The following is a 20310-nucleotide window of genomic DNA, read 5'->3' as shown; positions in this document are numbered from 1 at the left end:
CCTAATTGATTTTGAACCAAGTTGTGTAATTAGTGGAGAAATACATGAAGGGCAAGACTATAGTACTACTTGTATGCATTTGAACATCTTTGTGAGAGAGAGTTAATTCTTTCCATTTGATATCACATTTTTGTTTTGAATTAAGATTTATGAGCATGGGATTCTCTCTTAAATGTGAGGGCACATGAGATTTGAGTTATGAATTTAATCCCATCTTCAATTGGAAGGAATGACCAAAGAAAGATAATTGTGATAGAGAGGCAAATTTTGAAGCTTTAGTGTCATGACTTGATTTGCTACTTTGATTTGCATAGTGCTTGAGCACTTGAAATGTAATGAAGTTCATGAAAAGTGTTCGGCAATTCATATGCGTTGGATTAATTGTTGGTAACAATCTGTCACGACCCCAGTTCGCCCTCCGTGAACTATCGTGATGGCACCTAGTCTCTACGACTAGGTAAGCATAACAAATGCGGAAAGAAAATATTCAAAAACTGAGATAACAAAATGAAACAATGTTTAAGATGCCGCCCGACATATAACAGTACAAGAATCTCAACCTAACACTCCCAAAATCCGGAACCCCATGAATCACAAGCTAAGTGTACATAAAAGGCTCTAACTCCAGAAATGTCTATCAACAAGGAAGATACAGAAGGGCTATACTAGTACAGAGAATAGAAAAGGACTCCTCGGTCTGCGGACGCTGCAGATATGCCTCGAAGTCTCTACAAAAGCGCCTCGCCTCAAGGTGATAAGACTGAGTGGAAGTACCTGGATCTGCACACGCAAAAACATGTGCAGGAAAGGGCATGCGTGTACCACAACGGTACCCAGTAAGTGCCAAGCCTAACCTGGTCGAGTAGTGACGAGGAAGGTCAGGGCCCTACTAATTATAGCTGGAAAATAAGATAAAACAATACATAATACGACAATATAATTAAATGCTAACAGTGTTAATTAACACAGGATAATAAGAATAACAACTATTACAGAGACAGTAGAAAAATCACGGAAAGAATACAGCTCAGCATAAAGATAACAACCGGGGATCTCCCAGGATACCGTCCTGTAGTCCCAAATATAAATATCCAGTGGATGTCCCTGGATACCGTCCCGTAGTCCAACTCATAGTGCGCGGGGATCTACCGGAATCCCGATCCGTAGTCCCAAATGTAAATACCCTATACCGAGGGAATCTACCGGGTGCAGTCCCGTAGTTCCAATATAAAAGTGCAGGGGGATCTCCCGGAATACAAATCCATAGTCCCAAAGTAAACATACTGGGGGATCTCTCGGGATACCGTCCCGTAGTCCCTAAGTAAACACACAACAACAACATGAAGAATACTCAAGTCAATTCCAATTTCTTACCAAGGTAAAACAGGTATTTCTAACCTAGCATGTTGCACATAATCCAAATAAGGCAGTTTGAGCAAGTAAAGCAATTAAGTCAATTAAACATGCTTCCCTAAGCTAACAACAAGCTTAAATTACAAGTAGTGTAAACAGGGAAAGGAAATCACAAAGATAGTTACTTAATGAAAACGGATTTTCAACAATTAGCACAAGTACGCACTCGTCACCTCACGTACAAGACATTTCAATTGTCAACAATACCAAATCCTAATGGAAGCTCTCCCACAAGGTTAGGCAAGCCACTTACCTCGAACCGGCTCAAAATCAACCGGAAACCACGTCCTTGCCACGAGTACTCGACTCCAAATGACTCAAATCTATTCAATTCAATTGCACAATGTAAATATAACTTCAAGTAACTCGTTCCGCTAATTAATTCTAAGCTAATATGCGAAATTAGAAAAAATGACCAAACACTCTCGAAATCAGGTATAAGTCGAGCTAACCATACCAAAATTATCCAAATCCAATGTCAAATTCCCAATCAAAACTCAAAAATTAGTCCTAAGAACTTTTCCAAATTTCTCACCCCAAATCCGAAATTAGATGATGAATTCATGTTTAGATTAATGGGTTATAAGCAAAAAGGAGTTAAGAATCATTACCCACAACTCCCTCCGAAAATCTTCCCAAAATTCGTCTCCTACCGAGCTCCCCAATTCAATTTTGTAATATGAACCCAAAACCCTCGATTTTGAAATTTAAGTTCTGCCCAGACGCGTTTTCTTCGCGAATGCGAGACTACTATCGCGAATGCGATGCACAAAAATCCTACTGGCCAATTTCCTCTTTCGCGAACGCGACCCAATACTCGCGAACGCGTAGCTTCAGCTCCAGGACCTTCGCGAACGCGACCCAATACTCGCGAACGCGTAGAGAGATTTCATGGGGTCCCCAACTGCTCCGCCTTTCCTCTTCGCAAACGTGCTCCGCTCCTCGCGTTCGCGATACTTCCCCAGGCCAGCCTTCGCAAACGCGAAGGCCAAAAGTCTGCAACAGAAAAACCAGCAAATCTGCTGCACACCTAAGTCCAAAAATGACCCGTTGAGCATCCGAAACACACCCGAGGCCCCCGGGACCTCAACCAAACATGCCAACCAATTCTAAAACATCATTCAAACTTGTTCCAACCTTCAGAACGCTCAGAACAACATCAAAACACCAAATTAACATCGGATTCAAGCCTAAGAACTCCAAAAACTCTCAAATTACGCTTTCGATCAAAAAGTCTATCAAACCTCGTCCGAATGAACTGAAATTTTGCAAGCACGTCACATTCAACACTACGGAGCTACTCCAACTTCCGGAATCCCATTCCGACCCCGATATCAAAATCTCACTATCGAACCGGAAACATAAAAAATTCAAACTTTCGGCATTTCAAGCCTAAATAACTTACGGGCCTCCAAAACACAATCCGAACACGCCTCTAAGCCCGAAATCACCCAACGGACCTAACGGAACCGACGGAATTCCATTCCAAGACCGTCTTCACACTGCTCCGACTACGGTCCAAATTCTAAAGCTTAAGCTCTCTTTTAGGGACTAAGTGTCCCAAAACACTCTGAAACTCAAAACCAAACATCCCGGCAAATCAAAATTGCAGAAACAAACACGTGGAAAACAGTTAATAGGGGATCGGGGCGCTAATTCTTAAAACGATCGGCCGAGTCGTTACATCCACCTACACTTAAACATTCGTTCGTCCTCGAACGAGCATAGAGACATAGCTGAAGTAGTGAAAAGATAAGGGTAACGGCTGCGCATATCCCGCTCGGTCTCCCAGGTCGCCTCCTCGACCGGCTGACCCCGCCACTGAACCTTCACTGATGCAATGTTCTTTGACCTCAGCTTCCGAGCCTGCCTGTCCAATATTGCCACTGGCTCCTCAACATAAGATAGATCCTTGTCCAACTGGACTGAACTGAAATCCAACACGTGCGACGGATCACCATGATACATCCGGAGCATCGAAACATGAGATACCGGATGAACTCCTACCAAACTGGGAGGTAAGGCAAGCTCTTAAGCAACCTTCCCAACACGCCGCAATATCTCAAAAGAACCAATAAACCTCGGACTCAACTTCCCTTTCTTCCCAAATTTCATATCGCCCTTCATAGGCGAAACCCGAAGCAGAACCTGCTCTCCAACTATATAGGAAACATCACGAACCTTCCGGTCCGCGTAACTCTTCTGTCTGGACTGGGCTGTACGAAGTCTATCCTGAATCACCTTAACCTTCTCCAAAGCATCCTGAACCAAGTCCGTGCCCAATAATCTAGCCTCACCCGGCTCAAACCAACCCATCGGGGATCTACATCGCCTACCATATAAAGCCTCATACGGTGTCATCTGAATGCTGGACTGATAACTGTTGTTGTAGGCAAACTCCGCCAATGGCAAGAACTGATCCCAAGACCCTCCAAACTCAATCACACACGCACAGAGCATATCCTCAAGAATCTAAATAGTGCGCTCGGACTGTCCGTCCGTCTGAGCGTGAAATTCTGTACTCAACTCCACCCGAGTACCCAACTTATGTTGTACGACCCTCCAGAACCGTGATGTGAATTGAGTACCTCTATCTGAAATGATGGAAACTGGAATACCATGCAGAAGAACAATCTCCCGGAGATAAATCTCCGCCAGCCGCTTCGAAGAATAGGTAGTACACATGGGAATGAAATGCGCAGACTTGGTCAGCTGATCCACAATCACCCAAATGGCATCGAACTTCCTCAAAATCTGTGGGAGTCCAACTACGAAGTCCATGGTGATCCTCTCCCACTTCCACTCCAGAATCTCTATCTGCTGAAGCAACCCACCCGGTCTTTGGTGCTCATACTTCACCTGCTCACAATTGAGGCACCGAGCTACAAACCCAACTATCTTCATCCGCCTCCACCAATAGTGCTGTCTCAAATCCTGGTACATCTTCGAGGCACCCGGATGGATGGAATACCGCGAACTGTGGGCCTCCTCTAGAATCAACTCTCGAAGCCCATCAACATTGGGTACACAAACTCGACCCTGCATCCTCAATACCCTGTCATCACCAATGATCACATCTCTGGCATCGCCATGCAAAACCTTGTCCTTGAGGACAAGTAAATGAGGGTCATCAAACTGGCGCTCCCGGATACACGATCGAACAAGGAAGACCGAGAGACCACGCAAGCTAGAACCCGACTTGGCTCCGAAAGGTCCAATCTCACAAACTGGCTGGCTAAGGCCTGAACATCCATTGCCATGGGCCTCTCTGCTGCTGGTAAATAAGCTAAACTCCCCAAACTCTCTGCCCGGCGACTCAAAGCATCGGCCACCACATTGGCCTTGCCCGGGTGATACAAAATAGTGATATCATAGTCCTTCAGCAGCTCTAGCCACCTCCTCTAGCGCAAATTAAGATCCTTCTGCTTGAACAAATGCTGCAAACTCCGGTGATCAGTATAAATCTCACAAGGCACACCGTACAAATAATGGTGCCAGATCTTCAAGGCGTGAACAATAGCAGCTAACTCGAGATCATGGACAGGACAATTCTTCTCATGTACCTTCAACTGAGTCAAATCCCAAATCCGGCCAAAAATTACACTCGGTCCCACGCCTCGAAACTCGACAAAACTCACAAAATCCGACAACCCATTCAATTACGAGTCCAACCATACTACTTTCACCCAAATCTGACTCCAAATCGGTGTTCAAAACTCAAAATTCATATTATGAAACTTTAGGCCAAAACTCCAATTTCCTCTTTAAATTCATCAACCAATTGCCAAAAATGAAGATAGATTCATGAAATATAATCAAAGCTGAGTGGAGAACACTTACCCCAATCCCTGTGATGAAAATTGCTCCAAAAATCGCCTCCATCCGAGTCCCACATCTCAAAATATGAAGAAATAACCAAAACCTCGATTTTTATAACTTTGCCCTGCACTTTCGCATTTGCGGACACTTAGCCGCATCTGCACACTCGCAGGTGCGCACCCAAATATCGCTTCTGTGCTGCCAACCGCTTCTGCACTCAACCCACCGCATCTGCGCCTTCGCAGATGCGAAGCAAATCTCCGCTTCTGCAGACCCCTTCTCCCAGCAATATTTCCGCTCCTGCGACCCCTTGGTCGCTTCTGCGCAAACCAGCCGCAGGTGCGGTCAGACCAGAACCGGCAACCACTAGCCTTGGCCAAAATCTATAAAATGCTCCGAATCTCGCTCGAAACTCACCCGAACCCCTCGGGACCCCGTCCCAACATGCCAACAAGTCACATAACATAACATGAACCTACTCGAGGCCTCAAACACGCATAACAACATCGAAACGACGAATCACACCTTAATTCGGAATCATTGAACTTTGAAACTTCGAACTTCCACAATCGATGCCGAAACCTATCAAATCACGACCGATTGACCTCACATTTTTGCACACAAGTCACATTTGACATTACGGACATGCTCCAACTTCCGGAATCGAAATCCGACCCCGATATCAAAAAGTCCACTCCCGGTCAAACTTTCCAAAATTCCAACTTCGCCATTTCAAGCCAAATTCCACTACGGACCTCCAAATCATAATCCGGACGCGCTCCTAAGTCCAAAATCACCCAATGGAGCTAACAGAACCATCAGAAATCCATTCCGAGGTCAAATTCTAAAAAGTCAAACTTGGTCAAACATTTCAAATTTAAAGCTTCAAGCTGAGAATCATTCTTCCAAATCAATTCCGAATAACCTGAAAACCAAAATCGACGATTCACATAGGTCATCATACATCATACGGAGTTACTCATGCCCTCAAACAACCGAGCGAAGTGCAATGCTCAAAACGACCGGTCGGGTCGTTACACCATACTAGGATCAGTATCCCCGAATCTTAGAATTTACATCTCGAAGGATCCGAACTCTAGATCCGCACCCTTGTCGGACATCCACACCCGTGTCCGAGCAACTTAGCTCCCAACTTTGGACTTCTCTTTAATGTGTTTGAGTTTGTAATTAACTGTATGCCGCAGCCTCCACGGCAAAAGTTTCTTAGATAAAAGTACTGTTCATGTTTGAAAGTTCTGTGAGGGATGCAGTTTTTGAGCTTTCTGATAAATTTTGGCAAAGCACAGCTGAAGCTCTTAACTGGAATCTGGCCATATTTATCCACCAGTCATTTGTTGAAGAGCTACAACCTTGATGCATGCTTTTGAAATTGGTGACTTTTGTCTTACTTTTTTGGCAGAGAAGAAACTAGTGGCAAGTTTCTCGTCTTATTAAATTGTGTGAAACTTTAAACTGTTAGAAAGTGTACACTTTTATTTACTTAATTATGTCTTAGCACGCCTTCTCACGTGCTAGCCTGATAATTTTTATTGGACAAGCATGTGAATATTTATTAATAGATGGTGGTGCGGCTTGAACTCAGTGATACCATGTGAAATTGTGTGAATCACCTCATCTAAAAGCTTATAATGTTAGAGAGGGGACATTTTGATTTATTTAGTTATTTCTTAACATGTTCAAATGCTATTTGATGGACACCTTTCTTAAATGGTGTGTGGAGCATTCGAGAACTTTGTTACCAGCACTGCCTTTATGAATTGTTATTATTAGAGGTTTTAGCTCATTTTTTCGTACAAATTTGATTTTATTCTTTTTATTATCTATGAAGCTGTTTATTCCTTTGACTTTTGTCTGATAAGGCTACTTATTGCTTTTACATAACTGATAGAAAGCTTATATATTTGTTTTCAAGTAGCTGAGATCTACAATGAAGTATGCTCCCTTCTCCTTTTGCAACCTGCATTATTAATTGCAATAATTGTTCCACTGATTTGCTCTGTATTTGCTTTCGGCTTGTGAAGACGATATGTTGAATTTGCCCTGGCCTATTAAAGTTTTCTTTAGCTTTACCACCCTTAAGGATTACAGATACTATTCTGAAATTGTCGAGTTTTTCTGTGTCTTTGGTGCAGGAACATCTGAAGCATTTCTGCATGCAGTCGCAAATGAGATTCAACTCAAGCGCTCGAATGATTCCTTGCTTGTGTTTTCACTGATTTACGTGGTGTTGAATGTTTCTCTTATACGTTCAGCTGGTGCAATTGGGTTGATTTTAGCAAATTCTTTGAGTATCCTTTCCTGACGTGTTAAAGTGCTTGATTTCTTCTTTTCCTGAAATTCTGACAGTGGCTGCCTTTTTTTTTTTGTGGGAAAATTGTTGATCAGTGTTTCGCACTGCAGATCTTGGTTCAAAAATAAGGCAAGGGCTTACAGTTTGGTGGCGTGTTCTGATTAGGTTGTCGAGGATAGTGAATGTCATGTTTGTAACGCTAGTTCCTTGACTTGTTGAAAGATATGGCTTTAAGGATCAGTTACTCAGCAATATTCATCAGGAACTATTTCCAGGTATTTGCTAGGCATGTGAAATTATTTTGCTTTACATCATGAAAACCAAGAACTTTCCTGATGCTTGAGGATTTTGGATATTTAAGTATTTCAGAAGTCAAAAATTTCCTTGGATGCAGACGATGATCTATTCTTTGGATTTTTTTTCTCAGGGTTCGTCCTCATTTTCCTTTCGTAGCTGCCTTCCCTCTGGTTGGACATTTCTGCTTCTTTCTGGAGTAGTCACTCTAATTTCAGAAAAGTTATTTTTGGATCGGGACGACTTCTGGAAGACATTTAGTGTTCACTTCATAGTGGGCATCACCAGTTTCATGCTAGCAGCCTTTATCATGTAAGTTTGTAGGGAACTTACGAATATGACCTTTGCAGCGCTAACATTTTGTTGTCCATTGCACTCTGTGGACTAGAAGTGTAGTGAACTAGGCTCAAATACAGAACATCAAAACTTGAATGCTTTAATTTGGAAGTCCTGTAACTAAATTGTATTCTGAAAAGCATGGCATGTGTATTTATGAGTCTTATCTATCTTAATCTTCAGCTATCGTCGCGAGAGGAGCTTTATCAACAATATCATACGTTTCCGTGAGCATGCTGACTGAAGAAGAAAATGCCACTGCAGTAAGGATTTATTTTCCCCTATCTTTAATACTCACAATTCTTGTCTTTTATTTTGATGTTGACGTTCACCTAGCATGACGTCTCTCAATGCAGGTCAAGCAAGAACCTTAGTCATCAGTTATTTTATGGAGAGAAGATGGCATTTGGCTCTTTGATGCATATTGGCAATTCTTTGTTACATATAAAGTGAAAGTCATAGTTTACTAGGTATGACAGAACGATGGTTTGATGTTTTCATGAACTGGTTCCTGTTCCTTCTATTTTGGCCGTAATATTTGCTTAATGCAAGCAGGTGTATTCACTTGTCGGGTTTCCACATCAAATCCAAGTGGTTTTGGCATCTCAGAATTGTAATTGTTGAAATCAATTATCTGAATTTTCCAATCGTAAAAGAATGCGTACTTTCAGATAATGTTCAATGAAGGGTGAGAAATTAACTTATTAAGAGACCACATCTTTTTACCTATTAAAAGACAACAAAATTATTAGCTGTTTATAGAGATCACTGATTAATTTGTTTGGTATACAATGTTCTTTTTCTGCTTATTTTCAATTTCCAGAGGTGGGTTGTTTAATTCTGGTCTTTGCTTTGGATTTCTCTTTTTTTGCTAGAATATCCTAGATCGACCAGGATCAAGAACAGATGATAATATAAAGTGATAAATTGTTGTGTCCCAAGTACATGATAAATTGACAGCATAGTGATTTCCACATATTAATTTCCCATATTTTATAAATTGGTCGATTGTCTGATGCAGTTCTTTTTTGTTTCATCTTTCTCCTGCATTTGACACTCATGTTACCTAAGTGAAGCAAGGGGCAAGAGGTATCATTCTTTCAGAGCTTTCACCTTTATTCCTTTCTTTCAAACATTATTTGATTGAATTGGAGAACTGATGCAGTGCAGTGGCAATAAGAATGCTGTCGTTATTATGTTAAGCATCTGTAGCAGTATTGCCCTATCTTCTCATTGGTTTCCTTTTCCCTTTTTTACAAGGTAAAAATTATGCAGTATTATTAATATGGCATCTAAGATGCATACCGTGGTTTTTTTGGGTAGAAATAATTTTTTTCTGGAGCTTTACTATAATATGACTTAGAATCCTTCTGTTCAGCATGCTAAGTACTTGCGCGTATATTCATCATATCAATTTCTTAACCAGTGCTCGGATTGCCTCCAGCTGCAGAAAACTTGTAAAATCCTTGTTCTTAGTTTGGTTCCTCTTATACGATAAAATCTCACTCCTGCTTTTTGCAACTCATAAGTGATCCTCATATAGAAATCAAGAATAGCCAAATAGATAAGAGAGATTGATACACAGGTGCTCCAAAAGAAGCAGAGTGATGGATGGATGTTAAAGCCATGGAAAATAAGTGATCATAGAGGACTATCATGGTTGTATGGGTTGTCTTCCAATGTCTATATAAGTGACTATTAGTGTAAAGAGTTTGTTAATTATAAGCATTGAAAAATTGGGCAAAAAAGGTAGCCAAAAGTGGAGAAATAAAACCTATGATGATTAAGTAGACTAGGTCTTAAACAAGTATTCTTAACGACAAGGAAAAAAGGTAGACAAAAATGCAAACTAGACAAAAATTCAAACATTCTTAAGCAAGATGATTATCTTGTTTGATTTTTGCTTGAAAGGTTGGACCCTTTATTGAATTAGTACACCCCTCCTTTTGCTTCAAATGGCCGAAATTAGATGGATAGATAACCAAGGTGTAAATGTGTCTTAAGTAGTCTAAATCGATTTTTTTAGAGAAGATGCATCACTAGGGGGTTGGTGAAGCTAAAGGCTGAATCCAACCAATATGAATTGCTCTAAACAGAGCCTTGTTACAAATCAGCAGATAAAGAGGGAATTGCAGTTAGGATAACTAGGATATTTCCCTCTAAATTTTGAAATAGATCATGGATGCATAAGACTGTATTAACCACTACTAATTTGGGATATACCTATATTTGATTGAAAGAAGAGAAAAGCTGAAAGGTGGAGAGCAGCAAATGTGGAAAAAGAGTGAATACGGGTTCGAACGAATTTAGTAACTTTTGCGTATACCATGTATATTTGTATTAGAAAATCTATTGAATATATATAAATATTTAATTGCGAACTCGGTAACTAAGACGAGCTATGGGTACGATGGCATGTTCAGAACTCATAAAATTCAAATCTTGGCTCCGTCTTTGCCTCTTTGGTTTCTTGTGAATCATGTCAAAAATAAGTGCATTGGCCCCAGGTATTTATCATTGTTTGACCAGCAGCTTGAGTCCATGGAGGTAAAGGTAGCAAAATTGTGATCATGTGCTAAGCGCGAACTTTAGAACATCTTTTGTTGTCACCAGTTATGTTAGAGCTTTAATCTATTGTTTCACTGTATTTTCAGATAGTTAAACTAAGTTTCTTGAATTGTTTATAGATTTTACCCAAGCTGAAATTATTGGTCCTAACACTATTAGGAATGAAGTCTTTAGCGAATTTGAGATACAGTGCAGTTTTTAAATATTGCATGCTAAAACTAGGAAAAAAGTTTACAAACCTTCGGGGCTTGTTTGGTACGAGGGTTAAAGGATAATGAATTCCGGAATTATTTTTTAGATGAGTTTATCTCATGTTTGGTTGCGATAAATCGTGGTATAACTAATCCCGGAATTAGTTATCCCGGGATTGTAGTGTTTTTTTATCTCTATGGGTGGGTGAGATAACGAATCCCAAGATAAATAATTTTGGGATAATTAATTATGGGATAACTTGTTTCCCAACCAAACGATCGATGCACAATGTGGCATGGGTTTGTTCATTTTCCACCAAATGAATTTCAAGTCTCAGGTAGCACAAGCAAGATAGTTTTCCACATTTATAAAAATGCTACCATACTGTATCTTTTGCTTTGATGAATTGAATTACAACTATGCATTTTGTATGTTAGCAAGCTGTTAATAAATATTTGTCCATTTATATTCATTTGCTATAAGTAGGGTAAAAGAACAGTAGTTACAAAAAGTAGAAAGAAAAAAGACCAATTAGTCTCTTGGACAAGATATTATATATCTTGGAGGAAATGATTATCAAGAGGAAATTAAGAGCATCGTGATACCCTTTTTCCTGTAATTTAGCAAATATACTTTTGGAAATTCATAACAACAATCTCAATATAATTTCTATTCCTTTTTAACTAAATTTTACATGCTTTAGAAGGCAAAAATCATTTTGTTTATTTGTTCTTTGGAAACAATTGCATGTGGGACATAATACTCATTTAGCTTTACTTTAAAGCAACTTCATTTTTCGAATTGCAATGATATGTAGGGGACCTCCTTTGAAATCCTTTTGTTGTCAATGTTGTATTTCTTACATTATTCTTAATATTCAAATGTTTCCAAACGAGCGATCATGGGAATAGTAAAAAAAAGTCACATGTATGCCTTAGTTACCTTCTTTAGCTATCTAATCACCAAAGATTAGATACCACTAAAAACAGAAATGATGGATTGAATCTCTAAAGATGCTCTGTTTTTGGGGTGTTTTTCGGTTGAGAATCTTTTGTATAACTGGAAATACAAATTTTGTGTGTTATAATTGAGTTTGTTGAGTTATATTAGGAGTCTATCGCGTTAATTGATTCACTTAACGTTTTTAAACAGTTGAAACCTTTTTTTCGCAAATTCCGTTACTGTATTCACGAATACAGTCGAATACATTCTCTGCTTAGCTGAATTCCCCTGTTTTCTGCCGAGTTTTGCTACTGAATCTATGAATACAGTAGCGAAAATACATCAATACAGTCTATAACAACTGAAAACATAGCTATATGAAGTAATTTAGTAAATGGTAGCTATAGCAAGCTAATAATCACTAAAACATAGTGGTTTCTGAAAATTTCTCACTATCTAATCACCAAAAAGTTCGGTTTATTTTCAAGTCGATCATTATGAAACAAAGATTTAATTGCTCTTTGCAAATTAGGTCGTGTTCGTTGGTACATGTTTTACTAGAATTTAAGTTATATATATTGACAGTATAAATACGTTTACTTAAAATTGAATTTTCTTATAAGTAATTTTTTCATCAAGTTACTAATTAATGTTTATTAGTGTCTATCTTATAAGTGAACCAATTATATGGTTAGTGTATGAAACTTATAGCATGTTTGGCCAAATTTCTAAAATCTGTTTATTTTGAAAAGTGTTTTTACCAAAAGTGCTTTTTAAAAAAAGTACTTTTGGTAACAAGTAGTTTGTGTTTGACTAATTAATTTGAAAAGTATTTTTGAGCAATAATTAGTGTTTGGCCAAGCTTTTAAAAAGTGTTTCTAAGGATATTTTTCTCAAAAGTGCTTTTGGAGAGAATTTATTATTTTCTGTTTCTCTAAAATTGCTTCTGTTTCTACTCAAAAGCACTTTTGTTTTTTTCAAAAAGCTTGGACAAACACCTTAATTTTGGCAAATTTTACAGTGTTGACTAAAAATACAATTTCACTACTAGAAATCCGGTAAATACCGACCCAAAAACCAACCAACTTTGGTCGGTTATGGCCAATTACCGACCAAAACGCGACCAAATACGCTTGGACGGTATTTTGATGGTCATTTTAATATACCGACCAAAGTTGGTCGGTAAATTAAATTCAAAAAGAAAATTGCAAAAAAAACCGACCAAAGTTGGTCGGTATTTTAATTATGTAATCAAAAGATTCATCGTCTGGGAATCGAACCGGGGTGTGCACTGTGGCAGGATACTATTCTACCACTAGACCATTGGTGCATTTGTTTTAAGATTGTCGTTTTTTTTATTTATACTCTTTAATTGTATTTTTGCACGAAAATAACCGACTAAAGTTGGTCGGTTTTATTAAAAAATAAAATTACCGACCAAAGTTGGTCGATTTTTTAAAATCACCGGCCGAATTTACCGACCAAAGTTGGTCGATTTTTTTAATATTAATTTTTATTTATTTTAATTGCAAAAACCGACCAAAATTGGTCGATTTCTTGAAAAATAAATTTCGCAGGACTCAAAAATAGTTTCCCGCAATTTTGGGCCAAAGAAAACCGACTAAAAAAAATTAAAAATTAAAATATTTTGAATTTTTGGCCGGTTACTTTGGTCGGTTTTTCTTGGTCGGTTTTTGCCGAATTTCTAGTAGTGTTTTGGCCAAACAGGCTATAATTTTTTCATTCCTATACACTATTTGAAACCTTATTACGGAAAATGTTCATGTACTGGTATTTACCCAACCTAAACGCGTTTTAGTTACAAAATATATGCAATCCACCTTAAAAGGCTCCCAATCCATTATTTGTTCCTTCAATCAAGGGATTTTGTTACACCATTTTCCTTTTTTCTCTCTTCTCTCCACATTGAACTTATATTTAGGGATTTAGAGAATCTAATCCCTCAGATCTCGTCATTTTTATTCAAATTTTATGCAATCCAGTTTTTTTGTCCTTTATTGTGCATCGTCACTTTCTCTATACGAATACTTGACTTTTGGTCAGTAATCATTTACGGAATAGTAGTAATTAACTAATTACTCATTAGAAATTGATGATGCAGTTTGAGGACATATTTGTGTGTATCATCTATTAGTTATCAATGTGGTAGCAAATGGTATAAGCTGCTTCTCTTGATGCTGTGTCAAGAGATACTTTACTCGAGATGTGCAGGGACAGAGCTACACACTCACACACACTTTCTAGCTTATGCACCTCTATTGCTAATTGCAAGATCCATGATACAACATTATTTCTACAACTTTCATACACTATTTCTACCTAGTTATATACAACTACAATATCATAAATATAAATACAACTTTTATACAATATGTCTTTTGTATATTTTGTATCTGATTTATACATAGTAAAAACAAATTTCATACAGCTAATTATATATTATATAACTTATCTACAACTTACTTATAATTTTCATACATTATTTCTACTCAGTTATATACAACTATAATATCATACAACTTAAATATATTTTTTATACAATATTATTTAACTTTCACACAATAGTTAAATAAAAAAATATATATTAACCACCAGAATATATTTTTTCTACAATTTTACTATCATTTTACTACAATTTCGTAAGTATAATGTATGTCATGTCTTCTTCGAGTTTCAATCTGAAATTCAGCCAAAATCAAGTCTAATCTTCACCAAAACACCCTCAAAATTGAGATATAAACTTCAAACCATCTTCCCAATTGTTTGCAACAATACCCAATCTAAACAAATAATGGTTTTTGAAAACTTAAATTCGAATTCAATGGTTAAAAGCTTTTTAATGGCTGTCAATGATAGAATTGCTGCTTTCTTTTTCTTTGCTTTACATTACTGGAATTAGGGATTGAGAGATATAGAGAGACGTAGAGAGAATTCCTAATTGTTTGCAACAACACCCAATTCAAACAAATAATATTTTTTGAAAATCCAAATTTGAATTCAAAGTTTCAAAGCCTTTTAATGGCTGTCAATTGTGGAATTACTGCCCTCTTTTCCTTTGTTTTACATGACTGGAATTAGGAATTGAGAGATAGAGAGAGACGTAGAGAGAGAGCGCAGGAGAGAGAGAGAGACGAAAAGAGAGAGTGCAGGAGGGAGAGAGACTAAGGATGAGAAATAATTGATTCCTAATATAAAGGGATACTAGTTTAATTCCTAAAGTGCATATAATTGGTAACTTCGTACATAAAATGTAATTAAATTAAAACTTGAGTAGGGAGGGTAATAAAGTTTCTAATAGTGTGTAAGCATGTAAAAATTCCTAAATTCTACTTGGAAATAGCCTTTTTTTCTTTTCTTAAGCAAGGGTAAGAGAATGTTTTGTTGACTAAAGATGGGACTTTGACATGCTCTTTCTCGAGCTTAATGATTTTGTCCTCCACTGAGGCAAAAATAAAGTCATTGTGTGGTAAATGAAATGCTCCTTTCTCCTACTAAGGTAGATATGTAGGAGAGAGAGTCATCAATTTTTATATTATTTTAATAAAGTTATTAAACTATTTATTTGTGAAAAAAACACTTTAATTTTGCCCAAGTATTACAAAAAATCTAATAATTTTTATAACTAAAAAGTTACTCAACTTTACCTAAGTATTATAAAGAAATGTCTCTTTTGTTTTCTCCTAGTGACTTTACACTTAGGCATTTTTTGTTATAAAATAATCTAGTAATTTTTTCGTTAAAAAAAGTCGTTCAGTAACTTTTGATGCAATAGCGTCCAAGTTAGAGTGATAATTCATGAAATTAATTCAAAGAATTTCTTGTAGACTATTGGGGGTCAATTCTTGTTTAGTACCTCCTTTGTCCAAAATAATTTATGGGATTTGACATACGAGGACGAATTATTTTAATTCCTGGGTTGAACTTAGAAAATATAAGAGGTCTTAGATCACTTTTTTATAATTAAATAATGTAAAGTATTGGAAAAATGTAATCAATGGTTTGAGTGTTTTTTTTTCTTCCTTCTTTTTTCTCATCCAAATTCTATAATTTTTTAAGGACCAGTTTATTGTTCATACGTCATATTGACTGTCAGCTTTCAGCTGCTTTCTCAGCTTTTGTTGATATTTACTGTGTGCTCAGCGAATTTCAAGATTTTATAACCCAAAGGGTGAAGATAGGGGGAAAGGGACCAAATTTTTACAGTGTTGATTAGGGGTGTGCATTCGAATCGGTTTATCGATAAATCGAATCAATTATTTGTTATCGAAATTGAAATCGAAAAAATCGAAACCTTATTGAAACGATAACGATAAACATATGTACAAATCGATAATCGATAAGTAAATATCGATAAGGGTCAAAATCGAATCGATAAATCGAATGCACACCCCTAGTGTTGATAAGAAAAGTAGAGACAATAATTGTTCCATATTTACCAAATATAATACGTAAACTGAATACAGGTACAAATCCATGCTGCACCAACAAAAAAAAAAAAGGTACAAACCCATGCATGTAGGTACAAAAAATGAATGGATAAAGGACATTAGAATAATAGAATGGAATTTGTTTAAATCTAAGTTATTGTGGGATGATCTTCAGAAAAGTAATCTTTCTTTATGTTAAGATAATTTAACAGTTTTTATATAATCAGAAAGGTTTGCTTTTGCTCTATATTTGCATAACATAATTTTCTGACAAAAAAAAATCAGTTTTTCTGACAAAAGAAATTCAATTGTTTGGCTTTACATATATAGTTTTGCCTTACAAAAATCTTGAAGGCAGAGGCGAATTCGGGATTTGATGGCTATGGGTGCCACTGTATTTAATGTAAACTTATCACTAGTGGAGGAGGTTAAATAGGGTGTACATTTGGTCGGTTCACTCTGTTTATTCGGTTCGGTTCCGTTCTACCTATCTTAAATTTTCTTGGTGCATAAATAAATATATGATAATCAAATAAAGAATATTGAGTCATATATATGAAATCAAGGAAAAAATAACAGTAGATGGATAAAAATAATAATTAAAATCATATTCAAATAAAAATCTTGAGATGTTAAAAAATAAACAGAAGCAAAATCAAATTTTATAATTTAAATAAATAATAAAAAATGGGGTTGTATAAAGAGAGAAAATACAAAGATGAAGAAAATAAGAAAAAGAGAATGGAAAAGGGAACAAGTAGAGGAAAAGTAATATAATTGCATTGAGGAAGAATATTTGGTCATTTATTTGAAATCAAGGAAAAAACAACATTAAATGGATTACAATAATAATTAAGTCGTATTAAAGTAAATTTTTGAGAAGTAGAAAAAGAAAACATAAGCAAATTTAATTTTAGAATTTAAATAAATAAAAAAGGGGGTTGTATAAAGAGAGAAAATACAAAGATGAAGAAAATAAGAGAAATTAAGAAAAAGAGAATGAAAGAAAAGAGAATGGAAAAAAGGAACAAGCGGAGGAAAAGTAAAATTAAACTGCGTTGAGAAAAGCTAGCCCGATCTTGAGCCTTGTATCTGGTAAGCAGGGGCGAAGCTAGCCCATCCACTACGGGTTCGGCTGAACTCAGTATCTTTGGTCTAGATCATGTATTTGTCTTAAGAAATTCATTGAATACGTAAAAATTACTAATATAAAACCCAGTAAATTAAAATGACTAGAACCCCGAACCCATAAGCTCTAAATTCTGGCTTTCGCCTCTGCTGGTAAGTCAGTACTCTAACCGTGGCACCTACAGTCACATTGTTACTTGGGGTGCCAAATGCTTATTTATGTACGTTTCATGCGTGAAATTGTAGTCCATATATGTAATTCTATCCGAGCGACCGGGTGGCGTACCACCTTCTTTCCCCTATATAGATCCGCCCCTGCTTGGAGGTATATAAGGAGGTGGAACAGTATCAGGTTATGTTCGAATCAAACTATTTTGTGGTGGTTTAGTAAGGAAAGTTGAGCTGATTCAAGTAAAGAATAAATTGACTAAAAAGTAAGACGTACAAAAACCGATACAATAGCTAGCAAAATTTATGTTGTTTATAGCTTATTTGGATGGTTATTATATATGGGTTTTTAGTGTATTGTATAGTATTCTATTGTCTTGTATTATATTGTACTGTATTGTACTGTATTATCTATCATACTATGTCATTTTGATGAATATAATAGATTGTATCGTTCTTTGTCATTTCATTCATACACCAGTAATTCGTAGAATAAGCTTATACTATTACAACGAAAAAGTTGAGTATAGGATAAAGTAATTACTAAAAAATGTAGGATAAAGAGTTAAATAGATCTATAGTATGGGCAAGATGAGGAAAAAATTAACGATGCAACCACATCAAATCAATCGTTACATAAAAGGAGTTGATCGATTCATCGTTACATAAGAACGAATTTAACAGTACGCGGGATACAATAAAATTTAAATAACAATTAAAATAAATATTATATTTAAAGTAACAATACAATATAATAGCTTTCGATTGATCATGGGTCAACAGCTAGATAGTTTTTTTATCTATATATTTTTCTTTGGGAAACTTACACAAATGTCCCAAATAAATCTCAACTTACCAACCTCTAACCATTAGTCATAGACTTACCAAAACTAGCCAACAAAAATTGAAAACCCAAATAATAGGGTTCTTTCTCTCAAAGAATCACATGCAAAAATCACCTTCTATATTTTTAAGCGTGATTAACAACATTAGATACAAGACGGAAAAGGAAATTTCATGGACGGGGTAGCAAATAAGGTGATGAAATACAAAAATCTATAAAATATTCCAAAAATCTAAACAAAAAAGGAACTTTTTCAATGGGTATAGTTGAAATTCATTGAAAATATATAGATAAGTCAATATACAAAATTTGAGGAAGATTGGAGGTGATTTGGACTGGTTTTGTATCAAAATTCGTAATTAAATCGAGTTCAAAAAAGTCTTCTGCGACACATGTATCAAACATGTATCACGCACAGGTATACATGGATATACTTGTGATACACAATTGATACAAATATGATACATATGTGATACACAAATGATACACATATCATTTTTTTTCATGTTCAGCTTTTACTTCGAATTTTCAATTCAAACCACCTCAAAACTTCACCAAATCATCCCAAAACTGAGATTCAAGCTTCTTAAGTTGTGCCCAATCTATTCTAATAACACCCACTCAAAACAAAGCAAAAATTTGATATTTTTTGTTACAAATAGCTAATTGGCTAATTTGGCTAATATTAGTAATATTTTATCAATTGGTCAATTTTTATAATGAGCTACTTATAAATGAACATAGCTGATAATTTCCTTTTTCTTTTGGCTGAAAACTAAAAAGTTGGTAACCATGCCCATACTGATTCGATTAGTACCATACTGAGTAAATCCAAGCAATCGCTTTAACCAACATTAAAGCAAGAAACAAAAGAAGCTACGCTCCCACATGAATAATAATTCTATATATTTAACCAATACACTGATACAGAGACGGATCCAGAATTTCAATTCTATGAGTTCAATTTTAAGGTTTTTAATATTGAACCTGTTATATTTTTAAAGTTATGGGTTCATATCTACTATTTTTGCAATTTTAATGAATTTTACATACAAATTTTTACACCGCGTCGAAAGTTATGGATTCAGTTGAACCCGTAAGTAATACACTACATTCGCCTCTGCTCTGACACTATCATTGCATTCTTTTGTGGTAGGATTTGTTGTTTAGTCATATTCAATCGACCCTTTTCTATTTATTTTTTTTTTAATTGTAGGTTTCGAACAATACAAATTTGAAATTCATTGTCATGAAAAAGATACACACGAAGCATCCAAGAGTGTGGCCTAGTGATCAATAAAGCGGATTACTTTAGATTCAAATTTCGGTGAAGATAAATACATTAGGTGATTTTTTTTCATCTGTCCAAGCCTTGGTGGATAGAGTTATCTGATACTTACTGCTTGTGGAGATGCAAGTATCTCGTGGAACTAGTCAAGATGGTGCAAACTAAACCGAACATAATGGTTACAAAAAAAATAAAAAGAAGAACGCACCCTAGGGTGTGGCCTAGTGATCAATAAAGTGGGTTACCTCAGGTTTAAATTCTAGTGGAGACAAAAATACAGTAAGTAAGTTTTTTTATCTATCTAAGCCTCGTGGATAGAGCTATCTGATACATATCGGTAGTAAGAAGTGGCAAATATATAATGAAATTAGAAATTCACACAAATTGGCCTAGACGCAATAGTTATTAAAAAAAAAAGATACAAAATGACACAATTATTGCTTTAAAACATAATGAAAGAGATAATTATCTATCACTGGATAATTATAACGGCAGTGAGCGTGAATGGGACCCATCGAATAGAGGATTGTGGGACCCAGACCCGTCACGCGATTAAAGC

The 20310-nt window shown here is 36.3% G+C and overlaps 1 protein-coding gene across 7 annotated transcripts in view; it reads left to right on the top strand.

The window, feature by feature from the left end:
• Window positions 1-8960, top strand: part of LOC109220887 (protein RFT1 homolog) — a 31867-nt gene extending 22907 nt beyond the window's left edge. For 5 of the 7 annotated variants that reach the window (XM_019385355.1, XM_019385354.1, XM_019385352.1 and 2 more), the window contains 5 exons: window positions 7386-7541; window positions 7766-7818; window positions 7971-8149; window positions 8357-8436; window positions 8530-8960. In XM_019385355.1, coding sequence (XP_019240900.1) covers window positions 7386-7541; window positions 7766-7818; window positions 7971-8149; window positions 8357-8417 — 449 coding nt within the window. In that variant the 3' untranslated portion in view covers window positions 8418-8436; window positions 8530-8960. Of the gene's footprint in view, window positions 1-7385; window positions 7542-7765; window positions 7819-7970; window positions 8150-8356; window positions 8437-8509 lie in introns of all 7 variants that reach the window. The other 2 variants (XR_002067164.1, XM_019385353.1) reach the window with 2 other exon arrangements.
• Window positions 8961-20310: the final 11350 nt, after the last annotated feature.

The sequence above is a fragment of the Nicotiana attenuata genome, unplaced genomic scaffold, assembly GCF_001879085.1.
Source record: "Nicotiana attenuata strain UT unplaced genomic scaffold, NIATTr2, whole genome shotgun sequence".
Taxonomy (NCBI): domain Eukaryota; kingdom Viridiplantae; phylum Streptophyta; class Magnoliopsida; order Solanales; family Solanaceae; genus Nicotiana; species Nicotiana attenuata.
The sequence above is the reverse complement of the archived record's forward strand: the minus strand, read 5'-3'. Positions and strand labels throughout refer to the sequence as shown.